At 37.3% G+C, this 19,234-nt stretch overlaps 1 protein-coding gene across 5 annotated transcripts in view; it reads left to right on the forward strand.

Annotated features, from left to right (window-relative positions):
- Positions 1–19,234, forward strand: part of VPS13B (vacuolar protein sorting 13 homolog B) — a 411,590-nt gene that overhangs the window by 316,402 nt on the left and 75,954 nt on the right. For all 5 annotated transcript variants that reach the window (XM_040695919.2, XM_040695916.2, XM_040695918.2 and 2 more), the window contains exons 36-39: positions 992–1,399; positions 12,868–13,067; positions 15,646–15,853; positions 16,186–16,370. In XM_040695919.2, the coding sequence (XP_040551853.1) occupies positions 992–1,399; positions 12,868–13,067; positions 15,646–15,853; positions 16,186–16,370 (1,001 nt within the window). The remainder of the gene's footprint in view (positions 1–991; positions 1,400–12,867; positions 13,068–15,645; positions 15,854–16,185; positions 16,371–19,234) is intronic.

The following is a 19,234-nucleotide window of genomic DNA, read 5'->3' on the forward strand; positions in this document are numbered from 1 at the left end:
AATTTTAATCCATTTTTTGCTCTTGAAGGGAAGGGGGGTAGGAATGAAATAGCAAGGTGAAAGTGTGCTTTTCCCACTGACCAGGTGGTTGCCTCAATACCGAGTGAAAGCTATAATGAAACATTTTAAAAACTAAGAAAAGCTGGATTCCTGTAACGAAGTATAATGTACTGATAAGGGGGCAGACAGCAGCACAGGAGTAAATTTCAACTTCGTAAACTTTCCATCTGTGAAATAATCTTGGTAACTGCAGCGTCTCAGCTATGAGAAATACAACTGTTATCAATGGTGTTCATGTTGTTATTGGTTTCTAAAATGCCGGTGAGTTTTGTTAGCACTCTTGGAGGTAGCGAAATCCTTTGCTAAAGAGATGAGAAAGTGTGACTTCGTGATATTTTTAAAATATCACGTGTTTCAATTTCTCTGAAAAACAAATAAAAAAATACCTCAGTTTTATACTTGGCTTAATTTTTCAATTCAGCATAGAAATCCATGGAAGAAAACCACTTATAAGCCATGTAGGAAAGAATATACATGTTATTCAGTCATCTTAAATGCGTTAAAAATGTTCACTGTTGCCTTTGGAATTTAGTCAAATATTTCTACTGTATGGAAAACTCAAGAGAATGTAAAATATATTTACGTTTTGACACAAAGGGGCTACGTATTTACCTTCCTACACACTCAAATGAAGTGTTTGCCTTTCAGATAGTTGTGGTGATCCCTGGAAGGAAACAAGAAAATAAGATTCAGATTGAGACATGATTCTTCCTTTAGAACTGTAAATAGCGATGATTGCTGTAGTCCTTCTACTGATGCTTTAATTCAGATTTATTCATGAAAGTATTGCCTCATTATGTTTTATCAGTGATTCAGTTCCTTTAATGAACCACAATAGGAATAATATCTCCACTAAATGCTTACGTTTTTCCACTGCTTGAATAATTGCACTGTACCTTCTGATGTTTCTATCTCCAATTCTGTCCTACAGCTGACGTCAATATCGATGTATCGAAACCTTTGAAAGCAAATCTGAGCTTTGTCAAACTTGATCAACTAAAAGAGTTTTTGAAGAAAATTATGACCACAAATGACAACAAGCCCGGGAAGGAGACTGCTCCATCAACTGGTACTCATCCAGATGAGGCTGTCGCTTCAGGAGCCAAACACTCCAGTACAAAGGGCTCACCACCTGCAGTGCACACCAGTGCTGCACAGAAAGTTTCAGTACAAGAAAACTTGTGGCAAGCTCTTTCATGCTTCCAGAAAATTTCCATTCACACTGTCCAAATGGTTGTTTCTATGGAAACCGTCCCACATCCAAGTAAACCTTGTTTGTTAGCCTCTTTGTCAAACCTCAGCGGAAGCCTGAATATTAAAGGTGGCCTTAAAACTGCAGGTAAGAGTTTTTGATAATTAGAAGTGCTGCTCATTTGCTCGAGTGATGGTCCAGCACCCATTTCTTAGTGGAACTCCTCTAGCTAGCCTAGTGAATCCACGGCAGAAAATAGCAAATCCACAATAGGGTCCGTTACCAGAGTTCTCCTTGCAGTGAGGTAGCACCCAAGAGTGCATAATTTTGTATTTTATACCCCCTCAATTGTAATAACGAATTTATTGACAGAATTCTGGATGGAATAACGGTTGCAAGAACTGGGATTCTGGGATTCTGGTAATGCAGCACACACTTCAAAGAACAACATTTTGACAGTTTTCACTCAATAACTACTTTTTCTTGTTAGGACCCAATAGTTCAGAGTCCTGACATATGCTACTATGTAAATACTTGGTCCTACAATTATTCTGTTCCAGGCTTATAAAGTTTTATATTGTTACATATTTCCTCTGCACAGCTGAGAGGCTCACAGAGAAAATGAAGGTGCCAGTCCCAACGGCTGCTTTCATTGTTCCAATAATGTGAATGCCAGATAATCGTTTAAAATGAAGACATTTTGAATATCTTCATAAATTGTTTTATTAGTCTTTTAGTATCATTAACAGGATGCTACATTTGCATGATCTGGAGGTGAGCCAGATGTTGGTATTTGGCAGAGCTGCTCAAGCGATAAAACGGCCCGTAGCTGAGAGCAGCGAGTTCTAGGCCAAGCTGGATGGTGATTTATTTCTCTTTCATCAGAAATATTTCTCCTCAGGCCAGCAAGTTTCAGTGCTTCTTTATTGTTTTAAAAGTTAAAAATGAAAAATTTAAGGTTCAGAGGACATGAAAGCCTGTGAAAGTGCTGGAGCCTGAAACTCCTGATTTATCCATAAATAAACAGCGGTGCAGGCAGGAGCGGTGACTGCATTCCCACGCTTTTCCAATCATATCGCAATCCTGGCATAGAAAGCACAGCAACAGAGTAAGGGGTCTTTTTAATATCCTTTAAATAGTTCTCATTTTCTTTGTGTGTTATAATCCTCTTTCTTTCCATTGCTTCCCCTCTATCATTTATACATTATCCGTCCCATGGTACATTATGGTGTCCGCAGCAAGCTTCAATATATCAAAGCCGAGCCTGTTCTGTCACTGCACTGTAAAGCAATTTGGCAGACTCAGCAGAGTGTGTCGCTTACCCTGGAATTCTTCATCCTCCCAGAAGGAGGACTTACCTTGCCGTGTGCGTTAGGGCCTCAGAAACACTCTGCTGCGAAGCTCTCTACCTTAATTTTGCTGATAGCCCGAGGAAACAAGCCTTTATCTTTCATGTCACAATCCTCAGCATGTTTGTAGTGTGACACGCAGTCTTAAATACAGCAGTACTGATACTGAGTGAATGAAAATGGAAATTAGGTTTTCTGTATAAAGAACGGCTATAACCAGACAGTAAATAAACCTCAAAGGACTCTTTTCACATTTTATGCAACTAAAATTGACGTATCTTTGCTTTGCAAAAAGCTAAATGCACGTGTATGACATTTTGCATGCAGGTGTGGCTGTGCTAGAAATGGTTCTGTTACAAGTTGTACAAAAGATACACCTTGGCAAAGCTGGTTGAAACCATCTAAAACCTTTTAATAATAAATAGTTTGGATTTTTATATAAAATTATCAGTTTTCAATTAAAGTTCTGATTGATACTAAAGTGAAAAATATAATGGCAGGAAACCAGTTAAATTATCCTTCATGGGGGAAACAATATTATGATCCTGTGTTCAGTTACTTAAAAGAATGCCACAGTTACTATCTGGATTCGCTTTATTATTGCAAAGAAATTATGCAAGTTAACTTGATTTAAAAAAAAGAAGAAGAAGAAGAAGTGTGGTAGCTGTGTCTTGGGAGCAAGGAGCATTTAAATATGTCAGTTCTTCACTACTTTTCCTCTTACAGAGCATTTTATAGATGCACCTCTTGAGCTGAATGGGCTTCATGTCAGACTTTTTTACGGAACGAAACTAATACACAAATACTTCACTGTGTCTTTGATTTTACAGTCAAATAACTATTGTGACCATCTGCAGCAGCTGCATTTTACAAATTATTTGCTGAACCAAACTAAGCGCAATGACAAAAGTAGTCATCTCAGATGTACTGTTAAAACAGAGAAAGAAAAAGGAGCGTTGCTTGCCTTTTGTACAGTATGGCCATCTGCTGTACAGATGTTATTATATAGAATGACTTCAGATACAATAATTGTAGAAAATTTTCATTAAAACCTCAACAATTTGCACTTGTTTACTTGAATCTGCATAACTCCCCAGTGAGACAACACAATACGCTTGGGGTTTCTTTGGTTCTCACTAGCTTTCTCTTTGATCCTTTTTGATGTGCTGACTTTAATAAACATAGTTAAAAACACTGTTCAAAAACATCATGGAAAAAACTACAAAGGAACAATTACAGCAGTAGAAACTACTCTAATCCCTTACTTACGCAAGCTATTTTTAGTGAAATATGTTTTTTTACACATTTTATGTGGCAGTGCTTTATAAACAGTGTAAACGACCCCTTTTCCAGATGAGTTTTACTGCAGGAGATGAAATTGTTTTGTAAGGAATCCTATTTGCTAGGAATTATTTAGAAAAAAAAACAACAACTCATATGAACGCATCCTCGGCATTTCTTCTCCCTTATAGGAGGAAAACAGCAGTGTGTGACCCCATGTAATGAGTTGATTCTTCAGCTGAAATTAAGAAAAAAGCGTGCTATATAGGGATTTTTTTATTATCAGTTTTCCCTCCAGACTTTCACAGCTTACTCGCAGAAGATAAAGGCCTTCTCTTTTAATTATTCTTCTTTTTTCCTTTAATGAATGTTAGGAAGTTGTACTTTCTGAAAAACAGAGTGGCTAATTAGTTGAATTATGTCTTTCGCTTGTAACAAATTGAAGTATTGAACCCTCACATTACAGTCAGATTGAATTGAAACACCTTCATTTCTACTTATCCTGCTGCACTGTTATTACAACCCCAAACCTTTAGAGTTTCAAGGGACTTCATTTTGGACTTTTTTCATATTTTAATGCAGCAGTTACTTATAACAATGTAGTAAGTATTTCTGCTAGAATACTTATGCTCTCCTCTATACTTATCCTGAATATTTGGGTTTTAGCAAAGTATTACTATTGTACAATGTCATGCAGTGTACTGGGGAAAAAAAAATCCCTTTCCCCTCAAAATGTTATTAATTTTACTTTAGAAAATCCTAAAGGTATAAGTTTTTCTGGTACCATTAAGGGCAAGAGCTTAAGTCATATCGGTGTTAAATAACATAATTAATTGTAGTCATTTTAGGTTTTGTGGCTTAGAGTTACAAGTTAAAACTTGTACCCATTTCATACAAGCAAGTAACAAACATTTAGTTCGCTTTTGACAGCTTGTTTATACTGCTGATGAAAACCTAAAGTTTCAAAACTGTTGTTAGACCTGGTTCAGTGATTTTTGTCCTGCAAGTTATGTGGCATCTTCTGGAAAGTGGTTGCAGCTCTCGAAGGTTGCAGCTTTGCAATTGCTTGGGATCTCACTCGAGCCCTGTAGCTCACTACAGAAAGTGACATGCTGTTTAAGTCCAAATCACTTTTTGTAATAAATACTAGGAAACAAAGTGATTCTACACATATGACTTCCTGTTAATTTAGGTTTGGGGTTGAAATTAGCACTACCTGCCTCCTAGCAGAGCAGATAAAGGAGAGAACTGGAGAACTGTACTCTCCCCAGACAACAAGAAGCCGCAGCGCTCAGAGGAGCCTAAATATCCTCGGTCTGGACACAGAGGGAAGCCTTGCTGTGCAGTGCCTGAAGTTAGGGAGCTGTGTACATTAGGTGCTCCAAAGATCGTAGAGTTCCCCAGCCCTTTGTCCCATATGCAGATATATTTACTTTAGCATATAAAGAAGGGGAAAAAGTAAACGCTAGTTGAACATACGGTAATTACAAGTATTTTTTACTAAACATAGAAGAAATTACGTACTTAAGATATTTTTTTCTGAAATATAAAAAAATAAATGGTGCTATTAATTGGTGGAGAACAAAGACCAGACTTCATTTTGGGGTTAACTGGCTCTCTTGAGAAAACTCTGCTAAGGCGTTGTCGTAGCCTTTGGATGCTGCAGATATGCAAGTTAGCCCATGGGGAAATAAAACATTAAATTAGATATGACTACCTAAAATAATATGCAGCAGTAACAAGCCATTTACAACACCCAGAAGACCTTTGTTACTTTTAGAGAGAAATATAAACTCTTTCCAACACTTGAACAATAGGAAATTAATTCTTTGTCAGTAAAAGTCAGAGGACAAACTAAATATTTAAATGGCCACTGAGGATTGAGGTGGAAGTGCAGCTTGTAGACAGCTATACAAATCACTAACAAACCTTAATGAATATTGGGTGTGGGCATCGGGGTCCTGTCAGATTTGACACCGTGTCCCAAGTAGCTTAAACCCAACACTCAAGAAAAGGTGGAGACCTCATCAGGTCTCTAACATCTGGGATTTTATTTGTCATTTTGGCATACCCTGCAAGCGCAAAAGAAAGAGTAAAAGGGGATTATCTTGACAATGAAATGAGTTACTGAATCTTGTGATAATGAAAAGCAGAAGAATTCTAATTCCTTTCTATAGTCCCTGAGGTGGAGGTGCGTTTATAGTTCTGCAGAAGTATAATGTAGGAGGGAAGAACAGATGGCCTAAAATCCATGAAACAAGACACCACCTAATCCCAGGACTGAGTACCACTATTAATCCTGGTCAGATTCCCTACTGGTACTCCGTAACAGGGTTCAGAATTGCTACTGAGGAACCAGCATGTTCACTTGGGGAAAAGAAGAAGAAAAAAAAAGAAAATTAGTTGTAGGTTGTTGATTGAAGCGCTGCTGTTGTGGAACTGCATTTACGGTTGAAATATCATCAAATGGTAAACTCCAACTGAAATTCAGTTTCAGAACGTGCATGATTGATTCTGTATTCTCTACTGCTTTTATTGTGAAAGCGTTTGCATGTTTTTGAGACCAGGATTTCTTTTATTATGTGGATCATAGTGCTTTATGTAGCAGCAGTAGGTTATTCTCCCTGTACTCAGTTCTGCAGAATTCCCTAAGAAATACAGATCATGAATGCTGAGGTTTTTATTTTTACTTTTGATACTTCGTGCCATTACTTCAGCTCAATCCAGAGGGCTCTTTGTAGGACATTTTGCAGTGTGCGGTACAGAAAGCAGCAATCGGTCGTTACTGTTTGGTCTTAAGGGCCAGTTCATGAGGTTGTTCAAATCTCAGGCATGCTGGCAGCACGTTTCTTCTTTTTCTGTGACAAGAGTGTTTTTAATGGGATGAGATCACCAGCTTCTTACCCAGAGAAAGGGAGCAATTCCATAGGAGCTCCAGGTGACTGTGGCTGTACGTTTCCACGCTTGGCCTCGTGCTAGCTCTGTTATTCCTGCAGCTGTTATGAGTTGAGTCAGGGCACTGATGTGTCTGCAAACCAATGCAACAGCAAAGTAGTGTCCAGCAAGATCACCTTCATCTGCCACACTGGTGAGGTCGTTTTAATGGCTGTGCTGCCACATTTTTTAATTGAAGAGCCTCGCTATGCCCATTTGTAAAGCAGTAGTAAGAATGTTTAGTCACTTCTCTAAAAGCTAATTACATCTAAAGATAAAATATTTATGAGACAAGAACTAAGTATTACTCGTGTCGGTATAGCTCTCAGTTCTGAAAGCTGGCTCGACAAATGTGAAATGAGCACTGTTTTCATTGTTCACCATTATTCATTTTTCTCCACTTAACTGGAATAGGATAGGACAGTGCAGTGGTTTACACATATATTAAAATTATTGTATACCAAAAGCAGCCTTGAACAAAACTGAAAGTCCCTTTGGATTAGTACACCCTCTCTGACCAGACATCGCATAATCCAAAACTACCAGATCAACAAGTGAATTGAGATTTCTCAGCTATTTAGTATTCAGTAGTGTAATGAACATGATGTACCTGCCCAGTTATTCTTTAAGGGAGATGAGCTCATTTCAGATAGATAACCATCTTTGACTTCTCTTCTGATTCATCACTGACCTGAACTCCATTTGAACCTTGTTAGACACAAAACAAGCAGGATTCCTGGCTTGAGCTATAAAATATAATTAAGCCCTTTTGAAATGATGTGTAAAAGAACATAGCTTTACCCCCACTATAACCACCACCACCACCACAACCAATAAAGTTAAATCAAGCACTGCCTGTAATGGATTAAAATAATAAATGTTCCTGGATTTTAGTGTTTGAAGTATTTGAAGAAAACAGGCTCCCAGCAGCCAGGACTGCTGAATGCAGGGGGACATTTATTAGTGACGAATTCAAGGGTTCGGCCTGTTTAAGATCATTACTTTCTGTTTACCGTGTGTTACACATCTCGTGTTTTTACAGAGCCCACATGTGTCCATATGTAACACCGAACAACTCTCTTTCACTAAAGAATAGTTAATTGGTAATGTGTAAATACTGTTCTCATGGGGAGAATGAACTATCATAAGATTCAGCTCGACACTAATGAGAAATCCAGTGCAGTCAGTGGATTATTAACTAAATCTCTCCTGGAAAATTGTCCTTTACTACATGTCTCACCATTTGTTTGCTACTACTGTTTCCAGGCTTAACTAAATTGGCTGTTTCTTAAATTAACTGCAGTATTCCCCTTGTAATTATTTTCGTAGCTTTGTTACCCTGTTTTGTCAGAAGCCACTTCTTAGAGTATACCTATCAGCAAATCAATGCAGCTGTAGCACAACTACTCAATAGGTGAGGTATCTCGTGTTTTCTAAAGTGGAAAATAATTCATGTGGATAATCATATCTAATAGACATATGTTTGTATAATCGTAGCTGCCTTAGAATCTGCAGCAATTGCAAAATAGATACTAATTGCAGATATGAAGAATGAATGTCCCGAAGCAAATATCACAGATCATTACCTTTGTAATGTGTGACATTGAAGTAGAAGGTACTAAGGAGAGCTGCTTGCTCAGTCCCCTTCAGCAGCCAGATGCTGTCTCTGCCAACCACAGAGGGTACACGGTTCTGTGTTGGTGCAGACCCCATGGCACACGTGCACCTCTCCTGGTCTGAACCCACAGCACTGGATCGGACTCTGGGTCACAATGTTGCTCCAGAGCTGACTCAAACCCAGACAAGCAATTTTCTTCCCGGAGATAAGATTTGTAGCAAAGCTGTGACTGTTTTCCAAAAGGCTTTTCAAAATATTGCTTGTCCATAGTCCAGTGCAATTTGTTCTATTTATTAGGTGTGGTTCCATTTTCTTAAAACTCTTTTCCCATGTAGAAATTTCCAGTTAAAATAATATTCTGTGTTGTATTGGGTGGCAGTGCAGTGAACCAAACAGGATTTACAGCTACCCAAGGAAGAGCAGTGCAGTGCATTACAAAAGAAAAAAGAAGTCCTGCTGCATTTCTGCTTGTTTTATTTGGAGTCAACTCAAATATCAGCAATTCAAAATGTAAAATAAAATACCCCTAGTTAATATCTAAACATCATCTCTGCCTTTGTCTGTGAACCAGGAAAAATAATAAGAGTTCATTCTAAACACCTTTTTTGCCTAAGCGATTGTTACTGTAAGCTGTGGTTGTTTCATTGTATTTGCTGCATCCGTTTAAATGGGCTGCTCTGGGTTTCTGTGCATGCCTGCAAAGAGATTTACACAGCGGGCAGTTTAACATGGTGCCTCTTACTGGTGGTAACTCCAAGGTGTTTATATTGCGGCACTCAAATTCTGTGATACATCTTTATATTAGCATAAATTAAGTCTTTACTAACTGACAAAGAAGGCTGTCATAATATCAAACCAAATGTTGTCTTTTAGTAAATTTTCTTCATTATTCTCCTCTGATGAACTCTATGTGTAATTTCCGTGCAAGGTGATTTCTAGCAAGTGACAGGTGTTTTTCAAACCCTCCTACATTATTTCCAGCTGTATAAAATATTTGGATATACCTTTTGACTATATGTCATTATAGGGTGAGCTGTACTGAGACGGAGAGAAGCCCGACAGAAGCTGTGCTTTGCTCAGTTAGAATGGCAGCATCTTGAGGTGCTGCTGTGGGTCAGGGTGGGGTCTGAGAATGGAGGGTTTGCAGCATTCTTTAAACAGTGTCTAAAGCAAGTGCTTCATATTTATTAGTCTCTTGGAGGAGTATATTAAGAGTCATGAAACTATTTGTTTCTAGAAGTAAATTATTGCACATACTGAAAAGTATGTTGGTGTTCATGAGCAATAATCCAAACAGAACAAGTTAACTTCTACATATCACAACAATCGTTTATGAAGATATATGACTTCTGTGTGATGCCATCTCAAGTTCACTTCAAATGGAGACTTTGATTTAATCTGTTTAAACTGAACTTACAGTTCTACAATAGAAGTTTGTGAGAGACACATGGAAGGACTGACTGCAAATAGTGCTTGGGAGGGAAAAAGCAGGAGAAATATTTTGCATCTTTACCTTTCTGAGATGATTGTTTCAGACTTAGGAAAGCAACTTCACTCAGTGAGCCTATACTTTGAATTTTAGGATGACATTTAGCAATGCTAAAATAAGCTCCTTTCCAGCACATACTGATATTTCTTCACTCCCTTCCTCTAGGATGTGAGATAATTTCTTTCCTTATGTCATCCTTCTCGGATTTCTGTCCGAGCTTCCCATTGAAGCTTTCCCTACACTGAAGCTTTCCCTACACCCAAAGATTTCTTTGTTTGCTATTGCTTTTTAGGGGTTGTGTATCCACATCAGTCTTCACCTGTTTTCTTTAAACTTCATCCTGACGTTACTTTGTGCAAACTCATCTCAATGCTCTTTGCATTCATTTATTTATTTTATTTATTAGGAAAATAAATGCTCTTCTCTGAAAGAGTGGTCAGGCACTGGAATGCGCTGCCCAGGGTGGTGCTTCAGTCACCATCCGTGGAGGTGTTCAAGAGCTATTTAGATGTTGTACTAAGGGACATGGTTTAGTGGGGAAAGATTGGTGGTTGCTGGACATTTGGACTGGATGATCTTGGAGGTCTTTTCTAACCTTGGTGATTCTGTGATTCTATTTTTTTTTTCATTAAGAGCACAGAAAACTTGATACTAAGATTCCCTTTGTTCTCCAAAGTACAAGTAGGTAGAATTGCTTTGAAGAGCAATCTTATCCCAGTGAGAAAAGAAGTCTCTCACTGGGTCTGTGAGCTTTACCTGAAATTTGTAGAACTCAGGCTGTGGAGGTGTTTGTAATATGTATTATTAACTTCTTCTTAATTGCATCTTCATTTCTCACTTGTTTACACAGTGTTTGAGAACTGCACTGCTGATTTTGAAGCAGCAGGATTATGTGCTGAATGCTCAATTTTGTAGTTAAGCTGTTGGATATTGTGTTTTCTTTGTACTTCGTGGAGATGACTGCAGAAGACTGCAAAACATAATCCTTCCAAGTGTAATCCCAGTGAAAGAAAACATAAATAAAACCACTTGTATTATGGCATTCCTTTTTCCTTTTTGTTATTTCTGCAACTTGGCATATACTCCAGTAGAAGTATAGAACATTTCTATATATTGCAGAATTGTGCAATAGTTGCTGAGAATTTCTCCACTTTGAAACAAAAGTTTCATGTAGACTATATAAAAAAAATGAATTTCCAAATACTGCAGTGCCTCTAAAAATAACCAGACTGAGCATAGCAGTTCCTTAAAAATGCCTTTTTCTTGGCGTAAGACTGTATGTGAGGCTGATACACTCACCAGTTTTGCAGAATAAAGTCCAAATTCAGACCAAAAGGAGTGGCATCATGGAGTGCTGGCGTTCTTGATTATCACTGGAGATGGCTATTTAAAAAAAAAAAAAAAAAAAAAAAAAAAAAAACTGAACAGTTTCTGACATGTAAGCCTGTTACAGATAAGATCAGCCCCAGGCACTCAGAAGCCTGTCTGAAGAACCCAAGGCTGTCACCCCTTTACAATTCATGACAACAGTCTTGTTTGATTGGCATGAGGCAAGTGTTCACCCAAGGCCGTGTCACTCTTAGTAAGCCTCAGACAACTCAACACTTATTCTTCTCATTTGTGATTTCTACTCAAGTTGAGTACAGTTCAGTGCCATTGCAGCTATTGGGAATGTGAACCACGTTCTTAGTGGATGCTGGAGAAACAGGAAAAAAGCCAACATAGTATATTTCCTTCCATAGTATAAAATATGTCTTGGTATTATGGAATCTTATCTGCCAGGATGCAGACGTTTTCCTCTGGATTCTCAAAGATTCATTGGAAAAGTTTGAATGTATGTATTCAAAACAGAGTTGAATTATACTGGAGGTCTTTTCTACCAGCAAAGGTATGAAAATATTAACTGGAACTGTCCATGACATAACTGTATGTAAGCCTTAGGTGTTTTTCAATCATTCACCTTTTATAAGTATTGAGTTTCTTTAGAAAAGTAAGCCATGGGCATTATGAAGTATGGCAACATTCAATATTCATCTACAAGCACCAGAAGAAAAAAATTAACCCAACCTTAGTAGTACTTTTCATGCAAATACATTTAAGTATTAAAGAGATAGTAAGTATGGTTTGTTTTATTAAATTGTGATTGCAGTAATTTAAATTCACAAGAGATGTGAAAATTATGGGTGTTTCTTTCCTGAAAATGTTTGTCTTTAATGTGAGGACATAAGGTCTATCATAAATCTAACCTGCCATTGTCTTTTTTACGTTTTATAAAGCGGTGTAAACTGCAGATGGTTATGATGTGAAAAGTTTAGATTGTTTTTAGGTAAACACGTGTTATATATTTTGAGTTACAGTAATTGCTTTGAATTATTTGAATTCAAACATTACCTTTATTGTCCCGCTAAGCGCTCCAAAGTCTACCAAAGCAATACTTTATAAGTAACTTGAACTAAAGCAAAGAGAATCATTCAAAATTATTTCCTATCAGGTTAAAATATAATCAAGTGAAGCAGCTGTTCTTGTTCTTAGGACACTCTTTTGAAAAAATGTCATAGTTTAATGAAAAAAATGTCTCTTCTCATAAACCTTAAAATACTCACACATGTAAAAAGTCATAATGTTTTGGCAAACAGTTCTTTGTAAGGAATGTACTTGAAACATACCTGCTCCATAACTGCAACACTGCATAAAGTATATGCAATAATGCTGGAAGAGCAAGCTGAACAAAAAGTCCCACGTTTTCTTGTCCAACTGTGATTCTCTTGCTTGGACGGGAGAGCAGTTGTCCACACAGATAATTCCATGGATGTTGTGGGAGTGCTTGTATGAGAAATTTCTTACTGGTTTGCATTCACAGTCTCAACCTGAAGCGAATCCAGACAACAATCACGAAAATTTGGAGACACTACCAGCAGGATAAAGTCTCTGTCTCTCTTTTCAGGAATCCATGGATCATGTCTTGTCCTGGACATAAAAGATTTCCTGCTTAAAACATGTCTCAAAGAAAGAACCAGGTCTCTGATTGGCCCGTTTTGCTGCTCGGTTACAGTGGAAGCCAAGTGGTGTAAGCACAGCGGTGATCCTGGCCCAGAGCAATCTATTCCAAAAATGTACATTGATTTGAAAGGAGGACTGCTGCAGGTCTGTATGAGATGCTTATGGATCTGATATTGAGCTTCACTGGTTTTGAGTGACAGAAATTTACAAATAAATTGCACAGAAGCCTGTAAAGCTTTGCAGATAAACAAGAGCTCATTTGGTTGGGGGTTTCTGATTGGTTGGTTTGAGTTTTTGATTTTTATTTTTTTTTTATTTTTGCCCTTTAAAATAAGTCTTCTTTCATATAAAACTGAGGATTGAAAAAATGTGTACAATGTTTTATGTTTTTTGTCTTTTTTTAAAAAAAATACTGCTTAAGCTATGCATTGTAACTGTATGTGTGTGTTCCCCTAAAGTACTGGATCAAATTACTAACACTTAATATTCAGGACCCTGTTCTGATGTATGTGTTTGTCCGTCCGTGAGCTATGTGTCTGTAATGCCTCGGGGTGATCTTATGAAATGCATATCCTCTCTTTTTAAACTTACACAAATTTCTCTGGGGAGCAATTATAAACCGTTGTTTGTAGTAATTAAGACTCAGTTTTCCGTGCTGTCCTCTCTTTTTTGGAAGTGCCCATAACTTGAAACCAGTCCAAGAAGCATGGGAGTTCTTGAAAGGAAGCATAGATTCTGTGGGACTTAAACAAGTGGGCTTTAAGACGTGTCTTGTTTTAATTATTTTTATTGTAGTATCTATACACACCAAATGTTTTAAAATAAATGTATAAATCAAGCATATAAAACACAAAAAGAAAATCTTGACATTTAGTTGTATAATTAGACCTTTTCCCAGAATCAACATCAGAAGTTTGTAAAACCACAGCACATGGAATAGGGGTAATTGAGTAACACAAATTTAGTATATATAGTGTAATGAATAAAGTGAGTTTGTTTTTCTGCTTCTTTTTGATTTGTTATTCGCAGGTTGGCTGACCACCTCTGCATGTTGTTAGTAGAAGGATGTTATGCTGTTTGTGGGTTTTTGTTTTGTTCTTACAAATTTTGGGTTTTGTTTTTTTTTTTTAATTTTATTTTGACAAAGACCTTAAAAATATCTATAAATCTGAGAAAGCCATTTATTATTAGACTGTGTTCTGTAGCATTTAGCTTTTCTAGAAAAAAAATATTTAGTGCAGCAGAATAGATTGGAGATTGCTGACAAAAGCATCAGCTGCTCTATTTCGAATGAATTTTACCTGATCTAGATATATTCTACTCCTGTTAATTTGTATTACAACAGAGTAGAGAGAGCTGATGTGAAATCAGTGCCTTAGTAGTGAATTAAGGGTATTAGTTATTAATATTATTACTCCTGTATTAGGAGTTCCCTGTTCTGGAGTTCCAGCTGCCTTAAAAATAACATGAAGAAATCTGAGGGGATAAAGCATTCCTCTCTCCTCCATCTGCAGAGACCTGAAGCTGCTGGACTCCCCCAGGGAATCTCCCCTGAGGTGGCACCTGAGCTCAGAGCAGCTCTGGGCATTGCAGCAGAGATGCACTGGGCTCAGGAATACCCGTGGGGCTCTGCCTGTTCAGCTCTCCTCTGGCTGCAGCTGTTTGCAGGTGGCCTTGGTTTGTTCCATGGGCTTACGCATCAGCGCAGAGGAAGAAAAAGCGCCCTTCTTGACATCTGTATTGCAGTCACTTTAAGAGTCTTCTCATTCTGTTTTTGTCATATTTGAAAATAGCTGTTGCCCACTGACAAAATTTGCACTGCTGTTTATGTACAGACTCGACTTGTTTGCTCTCCTCCTGTCCTTACTATGAACTTCTAAATTGCTGTCTGGTGGTCCCACATTGGTTCTAAATTTCTTTATTAATTGCCATTTAAAGTTGCTCCCCTGTTTCCCTGGTTCTCCTGGGCCTGCTTCTGCACAAGGGCTACAGGACACAGCGTGATCCTTTCAGACTGGAGGTGGATTTAGGAAAAGCAGTGCTGCTTTTCATTGCTGGGAAATGAATGTCTGCTTGTCTTTTACTGCACAGCACATGAATCTTCTGCATTTTGAATCTTGGCTTTGCATAGATGTATGTATTTTCTAATTTCTGTGGGTTTTATTAAACTTTAGGCCGTGCTCTCAGAACTTGCAGCACATCCAATTTGCATTCTGCATGTAATCATTGTTTGCTTGAGATGATCTCGGGTGTGTCTTTCTGGTCTTTTTGCTGTATCGCTTCTTCAGTTTATAATGTGTTCCAGAATTCCAGTCTGCTCTTTGAACAATTTAAACTCCAAATCTTTAACTTTTTTTGGTCCTATTTTAAACTGGAAGAGTGGTGAGTAGTCCTCGCAGTACGCACTGCACTCGGCTGTGTGTGTTTGTGTATCGCTTGGCAGCTCTGTGCTCCTCTCCAGCAACTGTCTCACTTGTAAGGGTCAAGAATTAACGCTTCTTTCAAAACGATGAGAAGAAGAGATTTGCCAAAATTATTCTGTACAGGTTTTTTTGTTGTTCCTCCTCTTTGTTTTCACATTTAGGATACATGCAAGCAATTAAGACTAAAGTAGAGTAGACTGAAAGCAATCGAATGTTCTTTTTTCTTTCTTTCTTTTTTTTCCTTCAGAAACAACTGTAGGTAATCATTTTTTGTCTTTTTTTTTTTTTTTTCTGTAAAGGTTTTCTGGGGTCAGGAGCATTTGAACTGCTTAGTTCTTCTCCAGGAGCTTGTTTGGGAATACCTTACTAAAACCGGCAGTGCAGAGACATTTGTGTCTGAACGGCGGTATCGCGCTTCTTCCTCTACGGAAAGGAATCAGGCCTCAAAAACGGAGCATTCCTCAGATGATCTGAGAACAGGCCTCTTCCAGTATATACAAGATGCAGGTAAGAAGAATATTATTGCTCTCCTTTTTTTAATTATATAATAAATATAGTAGTATCCTATTAAAGATAACTTGCCTCTTACAGTGAATTCTTTTTTTTTTTTTTTTTAAAGCAATTGGAAAGCCATCTGCTAGGATGAAAAAATAAAACAAAAATAGTTTTTTGATTTCTTTCCATTTAAGCTGTAATCTTTTAAAAGTCAGGGAAATTGCATTTTTACATTTTCTCCTTTTGATCCCGAGGGGTTTATTTTTAACTGCTTTGGTCTCATAAAAGAACATGTTTCTTTTTAGAAATTATATGACAGATTATACCTTTATTTCATTTGACAGAAGCACAAAAACTGCCTGGTGCCTATGAAGTTGTGTTTTACAACGAAACAGAGGATAGTCCAGGAATGATGTTATGGAGATATCCCGAACCCAGAGTGCTCACTCTTGTAAGAATTAATCCTGTTCCTTTTAATACGACTGAAGACCCTGATATCAGCACTGCTGACCTTGGGGATGTTCTTCAGGTGGGTAATGAGACTTTTCTTCTTTTGTTAACAACAGAAAACATCACTGCTGTAAAGTGAATGTTTTCAAGCTCGTGTTTATTAAAAATAAGCACAAAACAAATGTCAGGAGCTCTATAAAATCAATAGGAGGTAAATTCTACAGCTTGTGCACATCTTTACTTCTAAAACTACTCATGCAAACATTTTAACCACTTATCTGCAAAGCTTTTCCGTGACCTAACAAGCTTTATCAGTCTGGTTTGCCAAGAATACCAAGTTTTTATTCTGGCTTCGTATGCTTTCATCCATCAGTCTTTATTTAAAGACCTTGTTTAATTTGAAAGTGAAACATAGACAAAGAAAGACTTGGTCTGAAATTGCCAAGATGCGTGGAATTATTGAACTAAGATCTCTAGTAATGCCATTCTCTCCTCTCTGTGATGGTTGGTAGCTGTACTTCTTCTAGTAAGATGCTCAACAGTCAGAGAAAGGATCTAATTACTCACATTTTGCTTTGAGGGGGTTGAATTGGGCAGTCCAATTTGACTGTGTGAGGTCATGGAAATGCCCTACAAAGGAGAGCTGAGTACTGCAAGCTGGTGATTCTGTGCCTCAAAGATAGGCCTTATCCTTACCTCTGAGAATTTTTGCTTTCCAAAATAGTTATTACACTGTCTATTGTCTAGTGAAATTCATGCTTATAAATTCATTTACTCCTTGCATGCCTTATTTACTTTTTGCTTAATTTCAATTCTGTTAATCTTGGTTTTCTTCTTGTATTCCAAATTGGATCTCTTTTCTCTTTTCTCTTTTTTTTTTTTTCAATTGAATCTGTTTGTTGGTCAGAATGGTGGTGTGAGTCAAGGAAATTAAGTATCACCCAATTCCTCCTATTTGTTCAGAAATGTTGTATTATATTTTATTGTTGCTATGACTTCCAAAATTGCATTTAAAATTGAATTATGCACCAATATGCTTTGAGTTATGGATAAGAAGTATTATCTTCCTTGGATAAATGGTATTATGCTGTTACAGTGCACATACTGCTGGTGAGATCATGTGTGTGTCCTGCCAATTTCTTTGCCCTCTAGACAGCCAAATGTCCTTTCAGTTAAATGAAAATTAAAATTCAATGGAAGTAAAGATCAGCTCTACTTGGCATGAGGTTTGAATCAAAGATCAAAATTGTTATTGTATGCTTTCTTGGTGACCCTATTAGGTTGCTATGAAAGCCAGCAATTTACCTTATTTCAGGATGGTATTTTCAGAGCGTAGCACACTAAGTTTTTTGTGTAATTGCTTTAAGCTCCTGTTATAGATTACAGACATCATAAGCATAATGTATGTGATTTGTAATATGTCCCTGTATAAGGAAAGTATCAGATCTTCACATGGGCATCGGTGGGGATTCTACTGTATATACAACTGGACTTAAGAGTAGCGATCACATTTAGCCCCTTTGTGCTGAGTGAAAAGAACATAGTCTTCTGTCATTTCTTCTATAATTGTCTCACACAGTGCTCTGCTGCCAATTTGGGTTGAGTAAACTTCTACTGGTCTTCACATAATTCTTCAACATTGCATTTAATCATATACATTAACTACAGCAAACTGTTTCCACCACTATTGTTTCAAGTTTTTAGTCAAGCATCCCTATATAGCTTCTCTGCCTTGTGCTTTTTACTGTGGCAGACTCTCTTCTTAAGCTCTGTCCATTTTATGATGAATTAATTATAATGGAGTCTTATATTAACACCTTGGATTTTCAATTACAAGGAAAGAGATTAAAGGTATTAGCCAAGTTAGAGCACAGTGCCACATCTGTGATCTTGACTAACACATCTACTCAAAAACTGTGCTCCTGGGTAGTTGGAGTGTAGCAATGCCTACATTTTGGTAGTGGGCTATTAATGATGGCGGTAACTGTTGCCTGATGATTTATCACATTTTCAGAAATGGCAAACACACATAGATGGAACAGCTCTGCACAAGGTCAATAAATGGCCTTTTAAAACATGTACAGGATGCATTCTTTATTTAAAAAAAAATAGATGGGGAAATAAGTAATAGAGTCAATTTTCAAATTCCTTAAGTAAATTACATCTACCAAATACACATCTTAAACTTATGGTGCTGATTTAAATGAATCAGGAGGTTTTTCATCAGCTCTGTTTTTTCCCTGGATGAAGATATCTCTATTTTTTAGTATACAGCATATTTACTGTGTGTGGAAAATTCACAAAATATGAACAGGAAAAATATAAAGCAATGCTCTCATATACTCCTTGACAAGAAACAGTAGTGGAACATCTGCAAACCAAATACGTCAGCTTTTTTGAAAAAGGAACTAAATTTAAAGACAATAATAATATCAAAGCATATTAAAAATACATTTTGAAAACTTCCCCAAGACTCTGTTTATGTTCGAATGCTAGGAGGACCCATAATGTCACCAGGCATGTTTCCAGTCTCCCTAAATCCTTTGCTTCACATAAATCCAAGCAAAGGTGCATTTCTGTAGGCGTGTTGTCTCTAGCTTACTGTCTTTGCTGTACTTCTTTTGGCAACGCTTTTAAATCATGAATAGATTTTAGAAGTCTCTCTGTTTCTATAACTATTCTTTCAATTCTTGGAACTTACAAAAGCTTCGCCATAAAGAGACATTTTTTTTATATTGAAGCTGCAAGTCAATCTGCTGTGGAGAAGGGGATAAGCCAACAGCTTCAGATTATAGGAGTTAAAACAAACAGTATTGTTTCTATAAAACTGTACCTTACTGCAACTTCTAGATTGCCCCATGAGCTTATTTTCTTATGCTTTTACTTGTGTTGTTGCAAGAGTAAGCAGTTTCACTCATCAAATTTCTATTATTGCTTACAATC

The sequence above is a fragment of the Gallus gallus genome, chromosome 2, assembly GCF_016699485.2.
Source record: "Gallus gallus isolate bGalGal1 chromosome 2, bGalGal1.mat.broiler.GRCg7b, whole genome shotgun sequence".
Taxonomy (NCBI): domain Eukaryota; kingdom Metazoa; phylum Chordata; class Aves; order Galliformes; family Phasianidae; genus Gallus; species Gallus gallus.